This window comes from Arachis ipaensis, chromosome B06 (genome assembly GCF_000816755.2).
Source record: "Arachis ipaensis cultivar K30076 chromosome B06, Araip1.1, whole genome shotgun sequence".
Taxonomy (NCBI): Eukaryota; Viridiplantae; Streptophyta; class Magnoliopsida; order Fabales; family Fabaceae; genus Arachis; species Arachis ipaensis.
Window position 1 is genome coordinate 135,629,012 of NC_029790.2, and position 16,643 is coordinate 135,645,654.

Genomic DNA, 16,643 nt, shown 5'->3' on the forward strand with positions numbered 1-16,643 from the left:
GAATATTAAATGATAAAATTAAATTTATTATCTTATTTCATCATATCCATTACCATTATTGTTAAATTTCTTAAGTTTTTGAATAAATAACAGGATAAATTTTTTTTAAATAAATTAAATCTGTTTTAAGAAATATAATTCCAATCAAATCTGCAAAATAATTAAGAGAAATACAAAAAAAATCAGAAAAAAATATATGATAATCATATTGTAAATCATCCTCAAAAAATAAATAAATAAATAAATAAATAATATAATACTAAATTTCTTAATATATTTACCTAAAGTAAGAGGGTGGTTTAATGGCCAAGAAGGATATCTCAAATGACATAGTCTCCTCATACTTAAAAAAGAGATTGCGAGTTCGAGTCTCCTATCTTTGATAAAAAAACACTAAATTAATAACAAAAGATATAATATTCCATGAGAAAAAGAGAAACTAAATAAGTATGATATATTCATAGTCTATTACATGATTCCATTGTATTATTTATTAATTATTTAAATAGTAAATATCATTGAATGTCTTTGTTGGAAGGGGAAGCTGCTTCTCTCCTCCTTCAAGGCTATGACTTTTGCACACACAAACTCTTATTCACTCTCTCTCTTTCTCTCTCTCTCTTGTTGGGTTGTTTTTGTAAATTGAAGATTACTGTCTCTCTTTAATCTCCCCTCACATTTTTTCATTCATATCTAATTTTTATAAATCTTTTTTTTGTTTGATATAATTTCATTCCATTCTTCCTCTCACCACCACCAAGAGCAGAGCAAAAAAACACCATCTTTTTCTCCTCTTAACCCTTTCTTCATATCTTTCTCACTCTTCATCCATCTCTCTTTCTTTCTCTCTTTCTCTCCTCTATTCTTTTTTGTTATTTTTTTGTGCTGCCCAGGTGGGTGAAAGAGGAACAACAAATCTAAAAAAGCATCTACAGAGAAAAAAAAGAGGAAAAAAAAATCATCATGGGGTGCTTTCTTTGTTTTTGTTATTAACCATCCTTTGATTATTTTTTTGTTTATTTTGGTGATAGATCGGCTTTGTTTCATTTTCACCTCGTAAGTTTTCTGCACTTTCTTACCCTTCATTATTGTTTTGTTTGATCAGTCGGTGGTTTTGCTTGGATTGATGAAAAAGCTGTAAAGTTTGAATTTTTATGATTTTTTTAGAATATTATTTTTTTAATATTTGTTTGTTCGGATTTGATTGGGTTGTTCAACTTTGCAGAAACGATTCAACGTTGTTTGTGTAGCTATCTGTTATTTTCTTGCAAATCCTTTTGTTATTGTTGTTGCTGTTGTTGTGGGTTGTTTATGGATTTTGCTGGGTGTTGTAATTGTTCATAATCCACCGTGGTTTTTAATTGGTTTTTCAAAACCCCAATTCGTTGTTGTAGCTTGATCTTGTTTAAAAATTTTACCTTTTTTGTTGTTTCTTGTTCTTCATATGTTGGGTAAAAAGGAGTTGACTTTGCCTTTATTCTATGAGCTATTCTCTTCTTGATTTGCCCTCTATTGTGTTTGGTAAAATTTCTGTGATGATAGTGTCATTCGGCAATGCGCATTAGTGGTTATCTGTTGCAACATTCTTTAGTTGATAGAAGAGGATTGAGTAGTGTTTTGTTGGTGGTTGTGGTGTTTGCTAATGTTTCCATGTTCTTTGCTTCACCTTAAGCTTTAGGGGTTATGAAGCTGAATTCCGAGTTGCGGTTATCGATGTTTGCAGCATCCTTTGTGTGTGTTTATAGAGGATACTTCTTTGATTGTTTTTGTTCCATAATGTAGAATTGGTGTTTTTGCAATGCTTGATTATAACTTTCATGTTTTGTTTGACAGGACTTGTGAACTTGTTGCATGCACTTGGTTCTTCTTTATTGAGGAATTCATATTCATACATTTAAACTATATTGAGTTTGGGAAACTTAAATAGATTCCCTCAATGCAAGGACAGCGAGATACAATCGGTTCCTTGCCAGAAACCTTAGAATTTGATTGTGGATCAACATCGAGTGGTGCAACCACTGCCACAGTGAATCAGCAGATTTGCTGGAATAATATGCGGAATCCTGCAGATAACCGAATACCCGAGTACATACTTCCCCCAAGTGATGTAAACCCATCTTATGTGAGCCCTTTGAATCATGGTTGGCAGAATTTGAGTGGATGGAGTTTAGGTGAGCCAAGTTACAGTAATACTCAGAATGAGGTTAACATTAACAATGACCAGAGAAGGGAACTAGGATGGCCATCTTCTATAAGTTTTGGTGCTCCTGCTGGTTCAAGGCAAGAAGAACGACGTGTTGAACCGACTAATGCTGTCTCAATGGACAATACTAATACTACTATGTATGTGCACGGTGCCAATTCTCATATGATGCCTCCGCAGAATCTTAACTTGAATGCAGGAATGGGAGACAGTAGTAGTGCTAATAGCCATCATGTTGAACATGCTAACTTGCCAAAGTCTATTGGACCGGTAAATGAGCATGTTCCTCCCCCGCTTATTGGTTCTGGTCCTTTGATGCTTCCTTCGGCAAGTAACAGCCTTTTGTTTGAGGATACTGATGGTAGACCAGGTTGTTCTGTCGACACTCGGCGTGTATCTTGTAAAAGAAAGGCTGTTGAACGCAGTGTTGGACAATGTTCTGATGGTGGAAGTTCTAGCTACAGTCAGCCTACAGATGGCAGTGCTTGGAACACGCTGCCTACTCAGGATTATGTTGGCGGTAGCCTTGGCAGATCTGCTTCGGTGGATAGGGTGAGTGCAAGACTCGGACTAAGTATGGGGGATGGCCCCTCTGAAAGCATTCCTGATTCGAATGTTGCAGGAAACCCGGAAAGCTTCCATAGGAACTTCCGGTTAAGGGTAAATCCTTCAAGTCAACAAAGTTCCATTCCTGTTCCTCCTCCCGCTGCATTCTCAACGGGAAATGTGATTAGAACTTCTGGTATTTCTCCGTCCGTTCCAGTGTTGCCAAGATTTCATCCGGCTGATAATTCTCTAGATGCGAGACCAGTACCAACTGTAGATACTATGATTCCTCAAAGTCAGCCCCTTCTAGTTCATGTTCCTGCTTTACCAAGGAATATGCAATCATTTAGGTGGGGTGGCGCTTCTAGCTCAGCAAACAACCATTCATCAAACTCAGCTATACCTGCGGATAATAGGGACAATAACATACCTCATGAGGACGCAAGCTCGAGAAGTTTGCCTAGAAACCTCTTTGAACACCCGGTGTTTGCACCCGGAACCAATTTAAGAAATTTGGCTCGAAATCCAACAAATAGGGCTCCGAGTAGTGGAAATTTAAGTATTCCAGGAAATGTTGCCGCTGCTTCTTCGTCGCGATCTGGGTCACATTCAGCTATCAATCCATCATCTGCCTCTCCATGGGTTGCTCGTCCTAATCCTCAGCATTATCCACGAAGGTTATCTGAATATGTTCGCCGGTCATTGTTTCCTCCTCCCGGCTCCGAGGCTGGTGGAAGTTCAAGCAGTAATTATCCTTCCGCACGTGGTCCTGACTCGAGGGCACTGCCATCTGGGGCTCACCCGGGAACACCATCGTGGTTGGAGAGGCCAGGAGATCATGAGTATGGAATTCCCTATTCGATACGGTCGTTGGCTGTTGCTGGTGAAGGAAATAGTAGACTTGTGTCTGAGGTTCGTGTTCGTCTCTCCCTTATATTGCATTTCAATATTATCTTATTTGTTACTGATGTAGTGATGTGCAATATTTATTCCAAATGTGTGGGTGAGATTACTGTCTTTTATTTAAATTTTAAATATTACCTTAAATCTGATTTTCACCACAAAATGTAGCATTTCTTGGTTTTGGTCCTTTTAAAACACTTCTGCATCATTTTAATCCCTTTGTTTCAGAACAAGTTTAAATAGTCCTGTTTGCATCACTTTCAGACCCTTTGTTAGTAAAAGGAGGGACTAAGAAGTTGAAACTTTTTTGATGGACTGAAATCAGAATCAGAATGTTCTAATAATACTATTGAGAGCTGCAATATTTGTAGTTCCTTATGTAAACAATTTCTGTTAGTTGACATTCTTTTATTTTGTGCAGCTCCGAAATGTGTTAGGACTTATGCGTCGTGGTGGGAGCCTGCGATTTGAGGTTAGTCTTCTCATTCACTTATTAATCCGGACATGATGACATAAAAATGGTTTGATTTTCATTTGACTGTGATGCAAATTGTTTAATCCTGACATGGTGACTTAACAAGCTTTCAAATGATTTTGTTTTGTTTGAAATTCTGATTAAGATTTTACACTTCTCAGTTTTTCTGTTTAAAACTTTTAAACATGATGAACTGGTTGGTAATAAATCAGAATCTGTGGCTTTGATTGAGCCAGAAAAATGTGGAATTTGCGCACAATTTAATATTCTTTCATTACCTAAATTTGAGGTAATAATATATCATGTGTGTAAGATATATGAGAACATATTTCTGTGTGTTTGTGTGCAAGTTTATCAAATTTGAGAGTTCAGACAAACTTCTGAAACTTAAGTAAACTCGAATTATAAACTCAACTTGTAAACTTCGATACGACTTAACTTGAGAGTTTAATAATGTTGTGCGTAATGTGAAACCAGCATTTAAAGCTTTTCTCTATGCCACTAAAAAAATGCGGTGTGAGGGAATCTGTAGCCTGTAGAAATGTAGGCACGTTTCTTATTTTACTTTGTTATGTATATGACATTGTTTGTCGGTATTTTAAAATGTCTCAATTTCCAGAGGGAAAAGAGGTAAAATTTGATTTATATATGTGTGTGTATTCTTTTCGAGAATGTGTGTGTTAAAGATTAGAGGTATATAGGATTTTGAACAAGACTTTCAATATTTAGAATATACATTTGTTCCTTTGATAAATTGTACTAGACTTTCAATATTTAGAATATACATTTGTTCCTTTGATAAATTGTACTATGGTTACATATTTATATTTTCTTAAATCCAGTTTGATCCTTCTTGGCTTCCGTAGTTACTTTCGATTGCGATTAGGATCCCAGGACTTTAGGCATCTCATATTGCTCAGTTTGTCAGAGTTTTCTGCTATCAGGATCTTGTAAAGAAAGAATTTAAGTAGGAAATGAAAACAAATAATATGATTTTATTGTTTCCATGTATATACTTTCCCTTACTAAACTTCTGAAAGGACAAAAAACCAACCAGCCCTTCGGGTGTAACTAATGTTTAGGTTAATGTTGAAACTTGAAGCCTCAAAGAAGGCTGTGGAGTCTGCTGAGGAGTTAAGTGACTTTTTCCATATCCATAGCCTTTTGATTCCTTGCTTGTTGGTTACATGAGCATAAGGGGCCCAAATAAATTAAGAGACATGCTACACATACAAGTCTTTTTGACATACAAGTTTATACAAGTTAATCCTAATTCAATAAAATCCACTTTTATAATGCAAGGAAGAAGAGGAAGAGTTTTGAATTATATAAAACTTATCAATACACATACATAAAAAATTCTTAAACAATACAATATAAATGACTTGTATAGACTTGTATGTGTAAATGACTTGTATGTAGAGAATAATCCATAAATTTTCTATATTATGTATATGAAGTGTAGATTATGTGAGAAAACAGAAAACCTGTAGAAGTTTCTATAAGAAGAGTAGAACATATGGATAGTAGGGCAACATGTAGAGGAACAGGGGAGACCAATGAAGACTATATAGTATAAGAGAGAACCACCAAAAAATATGTTGATTTAGATGACTTGCTTCTAGACATAGTATATGATAGGACAAATTGGAAACCGGTTGTTCCATTTGGCTGATCATGGTTTGTGCGAGAAGTGTTTTTGTTGTAATAGTAATAATAATATGTACTTCTATATTAAAATGGTATGTAATGAATTTGTGTGCCACGTCTATTGTGTGATTTTTGGGGGCACGATTTCGCGTTTTGGAATTAATCATAGAGTTGAAGAAAAGACACTGGAACTGATCCGGAGTCCACCTGTTTTGAGTGTCTTCTTGACTATCTATAGCTGCCCATAGGCGCAAGATGTAATGGGGGTTTGGGGTTTTTTAAGTTTTGGGAGCATTATTATTGCTGCTGTTGCCGAATAACCGAGTTTACTCTCTATGTACCATGTACTATCAGTAAAAGCTGTTTGCTGACGTGTAATCACGCTGCGACATAGGCAAAAGGGGTTAACTTCCACACCACTATAAAAACAAAACCAGTTTTGGCTAGAACTTATATACATTGGCAATGTGTAACTATTGAACTCACAACCCTTAACAGCATAGTTTTGTTCATGTGGTAAACTTGTTTTTGCATTGTTTTCGTAGGACGTTATGATCCTCGACCAATCAGTGTTTTCTGGAATCGCTGATATTCATGATCGACACAGGGACATGCGACTTGATGTTGATAACATGTCATATGAGGTATGAACTGAAGTTCTCATTGTGTTATGCTTGTTAGGTCGATGCTTCATTTTAGAGTGTTTCGCATGACAATACTTTTGAGTGTAACAGGAATTATTGGCTCTGGAAGAGCGCATTGGAAATGTGAGCACCGGATTGAACGAGGAAACCATATTGAAACTCTTGAAACAGAAGAAGCATTCGGTCGAAACTGGATCTCAGCCAGAGTCGGAAGCAGAACCATGCTGTGTTTGTCAGGTAAACTCGATCGACCAACCTTAATACTCGCTCCACCTGGATTCACGTGTACTTACCTTAGCGCCTAAACTTTGCGATTATGTGCAGGAGGAGTACAAGGATGGAGAGGATATCGGCACGCTGGATTGCGGCCACGATTTCCATACAGAATGTGTCAAACAGTGGCTAAAGCACAAGAATCTGTGTCCGATTTGTAAGACAACAGGGTTGGCAACAAAAACAACATAAATTTCTCTCTGGCAAGTGGTTCTATCTTGTTAGGAAGATTGAAGAAAATTGGCACAATTAGGCAGAAAATTCTGGTTAATTGAAGCTGAATTCTCTTAGTTTCTTTTGGTGCATGCCAAAAATTGACCTTTCTTTTTATTAAGCCTTAGCTGAATTTTATTATTAGCATTTTTGTCTCTTTTTTCACCCCTTAATTTATCTAAGCCAATGATCTCTTGATTAAGGGTGACAGATGAGATTATTGGTGTGGATGGAGGAGTATTTTATTGAACTATTAGTTGATAAAGCTTGTTTTACCTTTATTATTATTATTTTTTTTTACATTTCTTATATTCTCTAATTTGATATTGAGTTTTGTTGTGTTTGATGTATGGTTTAAATTATACTAGAACGAAAAAATGATAATGTAATTATATGGTAAACCTTTGATGTTGATTTGGGGAGGTTAGTCATTCATACGTTTTTAATTTTTATAAAGAAAAAAAAAGGCTTTTGGGTGTTATAACTTATAAGTTAAATTTCAAGAGATAACTGTATATTTTTGCAAATGAAGAGGTAGTGTAATTTATACTTTAAATTTAAGTTATGTCCATAAGGGTGAAGAGAAAGGTGGATAAAAATTTCAATAATCTTTTTAGCATTCTATACATTTTTACCAAAGATAGTAGACTCGAATCCACAATCTCTTAATTGAGTATGGGGAGACTATGTCATTTGAGTTATAACTCATTGGCTTTTAGCATTCTATACTTGTTTGTTGCTAACTTACACAAATTATATGCTGAGTACCCAAGAAAAGTGGACTCCTATTTCAGCAAAATGACCAAGGGCTAAAGGGAGAACTTATTAAATTATTTTAAATAATAGATAAAAAGGATATGATGTTAACTAATGTTTGTTTTAATAAAAAGAACATTTTAAAATCAATACAAAATAATTTTATAGAGTTTTGAATTATAAAAAAAAAATTATTTAAGAAATTGAATCATGAATTTAAAAAAATTGATATCGTGATAGTAATATTTCATGACTAAATAATTACCTGATTTTTAACCAACTATTATAGTTCGTACTAATATATATCAAATATATATGTTGTAAGGTTAAATTAGCAAAAATAATTAATTCTTACATTGATTACGTGATAATTATTTAAAAAAATATATAATTAGAGACTCATTGCCACCTTAAATGTTGTCTAAGTCCTAAATTAATAAATTATATAATAACCACCTTAAAACCCTTCTTTTTAAGCATTCTATTTCTCTGAATTTGAGAGACTCATTGCCATCAATTCAAACGCGACAGCAACGGACGACGGTGACTCCTCTCCGGTGACGGAAGAACTTCCCTGTTGCCTTTATCTTCTTGGTTTGTATGACTCCGATTCCAGTGAGTTGAGCGAGTGCCTTGTATGTGTTTGACAAAATGCCTGACTCGTAAAACATTCATTTGAGGTTCTTGGATGCTGTATTACCGGTTGTTTCAAATTCAACATATTGTTGAATCACAATGGAAGGTGTGATGAAGAAGTTTCAGGGGAAGTTCCTTAAAGTTAGGGAACAACTAAATCGATGGGATGAGCTTCAGTCTTGCTTGATTTCACAATTTAGGAGTGCTTCCAGTATTATTGATAGGTTGCAGGTAATTAGTTTGATTACTAATTTTAACTTTTGGCTGCATTTAATAGCTCGCACATGTCACGAATACAGAGAATGAGGAACACAAGAATATGATTGGAGTTGATGACTTATATCCAAGACAATATCTATGTCCTTGGATAAAGCTTGCCCAATTTCGTGTTCACCGAATAACTGGGGATATTGGGGACAATGACTGAGACGCAACTTCTCGATCTTGTCTCTATCTAATATCTCTGTATTTTCTATCTTGATATGCTTACCAGTTACCGAACACTATTGTACAGTTTGTAAATAATTTTTTATTGTATATATTGCTTTGATGATGTTGCATTTCTGTATTACTTGGGTTTGAAGTAATTGGTTTGATTATGCACAGGTGCTTCAGAATCCTAGCAGTTATGGTTGTCTAAGTTGTAACTGCAATGTAAGAGATGCTCTCTTGGCAAATCAGATGAAATCTTTGGATAACATTTTGGTTTCCATGAGGAGTACTTTGTAAGTTCACATTTCTTTGTAGAATAATGTGCTACCTGTCATAACATTGGATTTCATGTACATTGTTTATATGCATTTGTTATGACAATTTCAATGGCGTTAATTGATCTATGTAGCTAATCTCATCTAGTGGGACAAAAGTTTTGTTGTTGTTCAACATTTTTAATAGTTTGGTCTTCAACTGCAAAATTTATCCTTATAATGCTATCTACAGTCAAATATAAGTAGCATGGTAACTTGTGGCATAGTTTTTCTGCAGTTGTCTGTTGTCTACCCTGAATTTATCCTTCTCCAAGTGTTCTTAATGAAAATATTGAGTTTTAGATAGCAATGACTTATTTGAAATTACTTTGATATGAACTTTCAGAGAAGAGTTTCGTAATATTGTTTTGTTTCTTGAGAAAACACATCATGACAGTAGACAACTGGTGAAAGGTAGTTCTACTCGCTCAAACATGAAGCATCTGCAGCAGCAAGTTGGTGTTAAACCTACTCTTATGGATTGCTTAGATGGTTTGTTGTTTCTACATGACGTCCATCACTCCGAGTAAGGAATAATTTCTGGGACTTTCGCCTTATTTTGTGCTTTGAGACCATCCATGTGTTAATAACCTAATATGACTAATACATGCTTAGTTTTTAAAAGATAAATAATTATAGGATAGAAGAACTTAGAGGACTAAGAGAATTTCAATTCTAACTTGGCATGACTTGAATTATGTTTCCTTTATATTTTGTTTACTTTCAAGAACCAGACAACACAAATAGGTAACATAGATCTATAAAAGGTTGCAGCATCTTAAGGATGTGTTTTTATTAAAATGTGGATGATTCTTTTGTAGGAAGTGTCAAGCTTATCAATAATCTGTCTTCCTTTGCTGGCTGAAACTAATGGCAAACTCTCAAAAAGACTGTTGATTGATATTTCTTCTTTCCCTTTTGAAACAGGTATTTGTTGAAGTCTTCAATAATCTCAACACTATCAGCAAATGCTTTAAAAAAGCCCAGGTATAAATCTGCCAATGCTAGTGTCCAACTTTTTGAAGTTATAATAGTTTCTTTTCATGTGCTGATGATGCAGCAGAATAGTTAATAGAAGTAACAATTGTTTAAGCTATTGTTGTAGTTACGCAATTGAAGTCTGGTTTTGGCAAGTTGAAGTGAATTGAGTTGTGTGCACACTGTTCCTTCTCTTTTATTTACTATATTCATGATTGTTTCTTTTCAGCTTTTTAATGCTATTTGGTCCAATTCCTTTAACTTTATTACTTATCCAACTTGTCTTATTGTGTGCTTGTGTTTTGTGTTTGTTTTGCATTAACTGCATTGCAGTTCCGGTGATCTTGTTGCCATACAACAACTCTTGGTTGATCAACCTAATCTCCTTATTGAGGAAGGTATGAAAGAATTATCTTGAGGTAGACCTGAGGTTTTGATTAAGGCGAATACTCGCATGCAGTTATGTTAACGTAAAATTGATAGTTGAAAACCGTTAATGATTTGATATATTTGATTAAATTGTCATCTCATGATTCTCAATTATCAACTTTACATAGAGATAACTGCACGTGAGTTTTCATATTTGATCAATAATAATGATCAACTCATTGGTAATAGTAATTTGGTTTTTTACTAACTTATATTTTGGTGCAGTTCAACGTGTATTTGATATCATATTTGCTGAAGAACTATGATGATGATACTGATTTTGTGCCTTGAGCTTTTGTACTTAAATGGAAGCTGTTGATTCTACAAGCATGACGAGAACAACATATGAGTTAAAGAGAGGAAAAACAATCTAAAACCAGAAAATTGGTAAAGTAAAAAAATAGGATTCAATTATGATTTGCGTCATGTGCGACAATGCGAGTTTCGAAAACTTTTCTCATTTTACTAATTTTAGAAAAAATTGACTCTTAAGGGGGTGGCATTTGACTCGCTATTATAATTTATGGGTAGTACTGAATTCAATTTCAATTAAACTGCATCGAATTAATTGAACAACAAAAATCAAGAGTATTATATGGGCAATATGGTGAAGAGAACACGCTATCAAGCAGAAAAGCAGCCTCGGGAGTTGCACATTTTTGGTCACTACAATAAATTGGCTTTGCTGGTAGTTTGGTTGGATAAGACGGTGAAGATTACTATGACGTCTTTGACTTTTTGCTTTTTGTTTTTTTCTTTTTCCATTTGTCCTCTACTATCCCGTTTTTCCGTCAATTTTCTTTTTTATTCGGTACATTATTTTCTTTTTTTTCAAGTAATTAAAAGGTTGTGTTATTTGTATTACTTTATATTTATTTTTATGAATGTTTTTTATTATTCGATACAAAATTGAATATATCATAAAAATAAATGTAATAGATGTGCATTATGTTTAAATTTGGTTCACTCTCAGAGTCTCCGTACATTCACTGTATTAGATATAAAAAAAATTCCCCCCCCCAAAAAAAAAAAAAAGATATGCCTGACGAGTGTTAATGTTGTAAGTGTGAGGAGTTAGTAGTCCCACATCAAAGAAAGTAAGGAAGAAGAAGGAGTTTATAAGATGAGAGACCTATTAACTTACTCCTTTAAAGTTTTGAGTTGAATGTGGTGTCTTCTCATCTTATGTTTTCTCACTTAATTTTTCTTTGAAATTTTTTCAGTGGTCGACCATTAATCCAACAAGTACTAGTAAACTAGTAAGATATATTTTATAAATATATTTAAAAAAAGAGAAATTGTTCATTTTATGGATGTCTAGGTAATGTTATGTATAAAAAGAATCATACATTTTTTTGTAACTACTCACAATCATTGAGACCTATCTTCAACTTGGCATGCAAATAAATTTTCATAATTTTTATCCAATAATGTTTATATAATAGGAACAAACCAAGCGATCTCACATGGTTATAATAAAACAGAAAAAAAAAAGGTAGAAAATACCGACGAATAAAAATGAAACACGAGAAGATATAAGAAACTCTAATAATTGAACTTAGTATAAATTAAAATGAGGATGTAGAGTGACTAGAAAGAGAAAATCCATTCTCATAATTTGAATAAGGGATAACAATTAAAATTGGTCCTTTGTTTCTATTTGATGATAATTTTGATTTTTCAATTTCAATTTAATATTGATTAAGTCACGTTAGTTCTTTCATGAGTAGTCTAGTTAGCACTGTTAACCAAAAATTATTGTAGAATGTTAGTAATGTAACATGTCAAATCAATTAATTTAGTCTTTGACGAACCAAATCTAATATCCTTTGTGTGACATTCTTCTTGCAGATGTTTCTTTTTTAAATTAAACTGGATCTTAACAAAAAATAGATAATATTTCTTTGTGCAAACTTAGACAAATTAAATTATGATTATATTTTTTTAAATAAAATTCTATATCGAAGCAAAATTTTTATTTAAGTTTATACAAGTTATTGTAACAATTTTTTAAATTTCTTTCTCCTTCTCTTCCTCCTCGTTTTTTTTTTCTTTTTCTTCTCTTCTTTTTTTCCTCCTTCTTCTTCTCTTCCTCTTTCTTCTTCTTCTTCTTCTTCTTCTGAATTTGCACATGCAAGTTTTTTTTTCTTTAGATTATCAATCCAATTCAATTCAATTCAAAACACTTGCGTCCACTCAATTCAAAACAATTCAATTCAATTCATAATGAATCGAACATGTTATTAAGGTGCAATAATTATATAGTACTAAATGAACGGAACATTATCTATTATATAAAATCAAATTCAAAACACATGTGTCTACAATTTAGAGATTATCAATTCAATTCAATTCAAAACACATGTATCATTCAATTCAATTTAACAATTGCATTCTATTCAATTCGATTGAAAAAATAATCCATTAGCAAAATGTTGGTATTGTGGGTGATGACGATAACGAAAGAAGAGAAGAAGAATAAGAGGATGAGGAGAAGAAGAATCTGCGTGGAAGAAGGAGGAGGAGGAGGAGGAAGAGGACGTATACGTGTATTTGAAAAAAAAAGAAGCGCGGAGAGGAGAAGAAGAAAAAGCGCGTGTAATGACGCTCTTTTAATAAAAATGATTTTTATTGGTGTTAGAGCTGCTTGAATAAACTTTAATGAAAAAATACTTAAATTTGTAACAATCTTGTATTTTTTTATATGAGTTTAGAAATAATATGTATTATTAATTATTAGAAGGAGGAGGAAGAGGACGTATACGTGTATTTGAAAAAAAAAGAAGCGCGGAGAGGAGAAGAAGAAAAAGCGCGTGTAATGACGCTCTTGACGCTCTTTTAATTTTTATTAGTGTTGGACCTACTTGAATAAACTTGGATAAAAAACTACTTAGACGCGTAACCATCCCAAAAATCTTATCCAAACTTTTACCAACTAAATGTCATGATTAAACCCTGTTTATCTATTGGTTTGAAGCAATCTATAGAACATAATGAATGTATTAAATTTGTATAAATGAATCACTTTTTAATACTTGTTTCATTGGTATATAGTCATTGGGCAAGGACATGCACTCAGTAACACAAATATTTATCCTATCAAGATTTGTAAATAAATAATAATAAAAAAAACTGGAAACTCATAGTAAAGTCCATAAATGTGATTTTTATTTAAAAACTTATAAAAATATATTAAAAACTAACTAAATCATACTGAAAACTATGTAAAAACAATGCCAAAAAGCGTATAAATTATCCGCTCATCAATAAGCAAATACAATTGCTACTCAAAGTTGGTGGACCTGATAAGGTATCGTGAGTTCAAATGGCCAAGGCTGTTGCACAGTTTAGAGGCTATGACACCTCAAAAATCAAATCAGTGTCTGCCTCGTCGGTATGTAATCCACTTTATTTTATCAAAATTTTCTGATGTAATTGGTAATTATTTATTGACATTATCCCTATGTAGATGGGAAAATATTAACCTCCTTAATGCTGTTGTATGAAAACTTCTTGGCCTGACATGATATTTTATGTTTTATTGAGAAAGAACAACAAGAATATGAAGTAAAGATAGAAGAGAAAGCTAGAAAATGTACTTGAACACTTTGTGAATTTTTGTGATTGCTTTCATCAGGAAGCTAAGAAGGCTTTGGTAGTAGAGTAACTGTAGAGAAAGCTGCTAGTATCCTTGTGAAGTCTTATAGCTTGTATCAGATTAAGAACAAAGTTTATACAGAAGTGGCAAACATAAATCAATGTGTGAGGCTTATGTCAGATTCCTCAAAAAGAAGAATTTCCCACGCACAGATTCAAAAGACTAAAAATAATTTTTTTCATTCATAACTTTAGGATTTTGGTGCAGTAGAAAAGAAGAGGGACCATGCTGCGTTCCTGATTTAGTGCCTTGTTTATTGCTATAGCTATAGGCTTGGGCTCTAGCTACTATGATATTGAATTTGGTGTTGGATGTATTTAGGTAAACATAGGAAATTAAAGCCATAAGATATCCGTTAATTATAGCTTTCAATAATCAAGGTTAATGAGAGGTAATAGTGTTTTTGTCATGCACTTGCTTCAGGCGAGATGATCTCTACTTGCTTTCTTAAGTTGTCTTTTGTCTTACTAGAGGAAATCAAGGTAAATTGTTTGTCCCTTGGTCCTTATTTAAATGTTAATGGAACTTTCTCCTAATTTCACTACATTGCAATTGAGTAACTTTTTTCTTTACTCTCTGTGTTATTATAGACATTATATATAATATTTCGCATGTTAATTTAACTTTTTGTCTCATGTTTATTATTTGATGCTTGAATCTTGATAGTCATATTTACAGAATAATTTGATTAGTTTACCGTTTAATAGCAATCCAAATGTAATATGAAATTTTTGTAGCAAAATGCTGACATGGTCTTTTTTTTCTCCATGCAGTTAAATAGAAAATGGAAGGAAGGTATTGTTTTGGATTAACCATTGGGTGAACGATGGTTCTGGAATCGATGGACTTGGGTGGGGTTAGAATTTTCAATGGAGAAGGGTACTTTTGAAATACAAATACATTTACTAAACTAGATACATGAGATCTGCAACCTCTGAAGCAAGATAGTAGGTGTAAGGATAAGAATGTTTGGAAATTTAATCAACATTGTATTTTCAAAATAGTTTACTCCAATAAAGAAACAAACAAATAGTAGAATTGAAAATGTTAGATACAATTCAAAAGACACATATTTTTGAAATAAATTTAAAAATAATATATATTATTATTTATTAAAATAAAAAAATATTTTAAATATTTTATATAATTAAAATAAAAAATTAAAAATAATTTAAAAATTAATTTATATTTTAATATAAAAAAATCAAAATATTATTATAATTTATTTAAAAATTTATACATATAATATCCTATCTAAAAGAAATTTGATATTGTCCCATTTGAATCTCGTGTTCTTATAACATATATATATTTTGAATCTTTATACACTAAAGCCGAAATTATTTCTCTCAATTATTTTGTCAAATATAATTTTTTACTATTTAATATCTTCTTTCACAATTTTTTTAAATCTCACTTAAAAAATATACAATAAGAAATTATACTTTACAATAACAATTAAGAAAAAAAATAAAAGAATTCTCTCTCAAATTGTTATCCATGCTTATTTCTCTTAATTTGTAGCATCGTCATCTTTTCTTTTCTTTTTTTTTCCCCCTCAATTCTATTATCCCAACAATCAATAATTTTTATTATTTTTTCTAATCACACAGTCCTGGAAAAATAACCAAAACTCACATGCTAACAAAAATAAAACCTTAACTCTGGTTTGTGGCAATTGAGGATATATCCTAAACTCAGTATCCAAACATGATGTTACAAGCACAAGTAAGTGAAGGCGGGAGAATAATGAAGCTTTAATTAAATAATAATAACAGAATAAACGAACTCATAACCAAATTTAAAACCTTAATCCCTCCCTTTCTATATTCACTCACATTTTCTTTTTATTTATTTAAATACAAAGCCGCAAAGCAAACCTTCTCTTTCTCAAACACAACACAACATTCTCTTTCTCTCTCTCTCTCTCTCTCTCTCTCTCTCTCTCTCTCTCTCTCTCTCTCTCTCTCTCTCTGATATTCATATTGAAGAAGAAGCTTGCTTCATTCATGGGTGGCTGCAATGGTGGAAGCTTCCCTTGTGACTCATCAGAAGACTTCTCAGCTTTGTTCAACCAACTCCTCTCTCCGCCACCACAGCCCAATTTGACCATAACAAACCGGGTTCTTGGCCCTTCTTCTTCTGCTGTTTCTTCATCTGCTTTCCGTTTCTCTTCTTCTTCTCTTCATGATGATGATGATGATGATGATGAAGATCATCCCTTTCTTGATCACAATCCCAGTAACAATAACAACAACAACAATAATAATAATAATAATTGTAATGACGATTATATCCCTGCACCTCTTCATGACTCTGATGATGCTAACAACAACACTAGGCCACATCATCATCATCCAATTGAGGTACTTTAATTTCTTCTTAATCTCTTCAACCCATTTACATTTTAGCCTTCAACTTCTCAGTTTTTATGTCAAAATTGAAACTTGCACACCCTCCCAGTTTTGGGGTATGTTTGAACTAGATTCAATTTAGACACACACAAAAAAAAAAAAAAAATCATTTTTTTGTC

The 16,643-nt window shown here is 32.9% G+C and overlaps 3 protein-coding genes across 7 annotated transcripts in view; all 3 read left to right on the forward strand.

Annotated features, from left to right (window-relative positions):
* Window positions 530-7,218, forward strand: LOC107605655 (probable E3 ubiquitin-protein ligase RHG1A). Of its 2 annotated transcripts, XM_016307605.2 has the most exons (6): window positions 534-1,056; window positions 1,834-3,661; window positions 4,074-4,124; window positions 6,323-6,421; window positions 6,512-6,658; window positions 6,746-7,218. In XM_016307605.2, the coding sequence occupies exons 2-6, from the start codon at window positions 1,937-1,939 to the stop codon at window positions 6,884-6,886; spliced, it is 2,163 nt and encodes a 720-aa protein (XP_016163091.1). In that variant the 5' UTR covers window positions 534-1,056; window positions 1,834-1,936; the 3' UTR covers window positions 6,887-7,218. The 2 variants fall into 2 exon arrangements, with proteins under 2 accessions (XP_020960992.1, XP_016163091.1); XM_021105333.1 differs by lacking the exons at window positions 6,323-6,421; window positions 6,512-6,658; window positions 6,746-7,218 and adding an exon at window positions 4,994-5,763 and having other exon boundaries at window positions 530-1,056.
* LOC107648577 (uncharacterized protein At5g43822) lies at window positions 8,011-11,317 on the forward strand. 3 transcript variants are annotated; one of them, XM_021105334.1, is made up of 6 exons: window positions 8,011-8,530; window positions 8,906-9,024; window positions 9,392-9,571; window positions 9,973-10,032; window positions 10,151-10,196; window positions 10,357-10,417. In XM_021105334.1, exons 1-5 carry the CDS (start codon window positions 8,399-8,401, stop codon window positions 10,191-10,193), a joined length of 534 nt encoding a protein of 177 aa, XP_020960993.1. In that variant the 5' UTR covers window positions 8,011-8,398; the 3' UTR covers window positions 10,194-10,196; window positions 10,357-10,417. The 3 variants fall into 3 exon arrangements, with proteins under 3 accessions (XP_020960993.1, XP_020960994.1, XP_016207875.1); XM_021105335.1 differs by having other exon boundaries at window positions 8,012-8,530; window positions 10,151-10,193; window positions 10,357-10,404; XM_016352389.2 differs by lacking the exon at window positions 10,151-10,196 and adding an exon at window positions 10,678-11,317 and having other exon boundaries at window positions 8,024-8,530; window positions 10,357-10,421.
* LOC107648578 (transcription factor APG) overlaps window positions 16,004-16,643 on the forward strand; it is a 4,313-nt gene continuing 3,673 nt past the window's right edge. The window contains exon 1 of one of the 2 annotated variants that reach the window (XM_016352390.2): window positions 16,004-16,476. In XM_016352390.2, coding sequence (XP_016207876.1) covers window positions 16,120-16,476 — 357 coding nt within the window. In that variant the 5' untranslated portion in view covers window positions 16,004-16,119. The remainder of the gene's footprint in view (window positions 16,477-16,643) is intronic. The other variant, XM_016352391.2, reaches the window with a different exon arrangement.

Excerpts from the sequence above, each read along its gene's own strand:
- LOC107605655 (XM_016307605.2), top strand. The coding sequence starts at position 1,937 with ATGCAAGGACAGCGAGATACAATCGGTTCCTTGCCAGAAACCTTAGAA. Across the intron at positions 6,422-6,511 it reads TTGATAACATGTCATATGAG|GAATTATTGGCTCTGGAAGA; the intron begins GTATGAACTGAA and ends TGAGTGTAACAG. Across the intron at positions 6,659-6,745 it reads AACCATGCTGTGTTTGTCAG|GAGGAGTACAAGGATGGAGA; the intron begins GTAAACTCGATC and ends GATTATGTGCAG.
- LOC107648577 (XM_016352389.2), top strand. The coding sequence starts at position 8,399 with ATGGAAGGTGTGATGAAGAAGTTTCAGGGGAAGTTCCTTAAAGTTAGG. Across the intron at positions 8,531-8,905 it reads GTATTATTGATAGGTTGCAG|GTGCTTCAGAATCCTAGCAG; the intron begins GTAATTAGTTTG and ends GATTATGCACAG. Across the intron at positions 10,422-10,677 it reads TAATCTCCTTATTGAGGAAG|TTCAACGTGTATTTGATATC; the intron begins GTATGAAAGAAT and ends ATTTTGGTGCAG.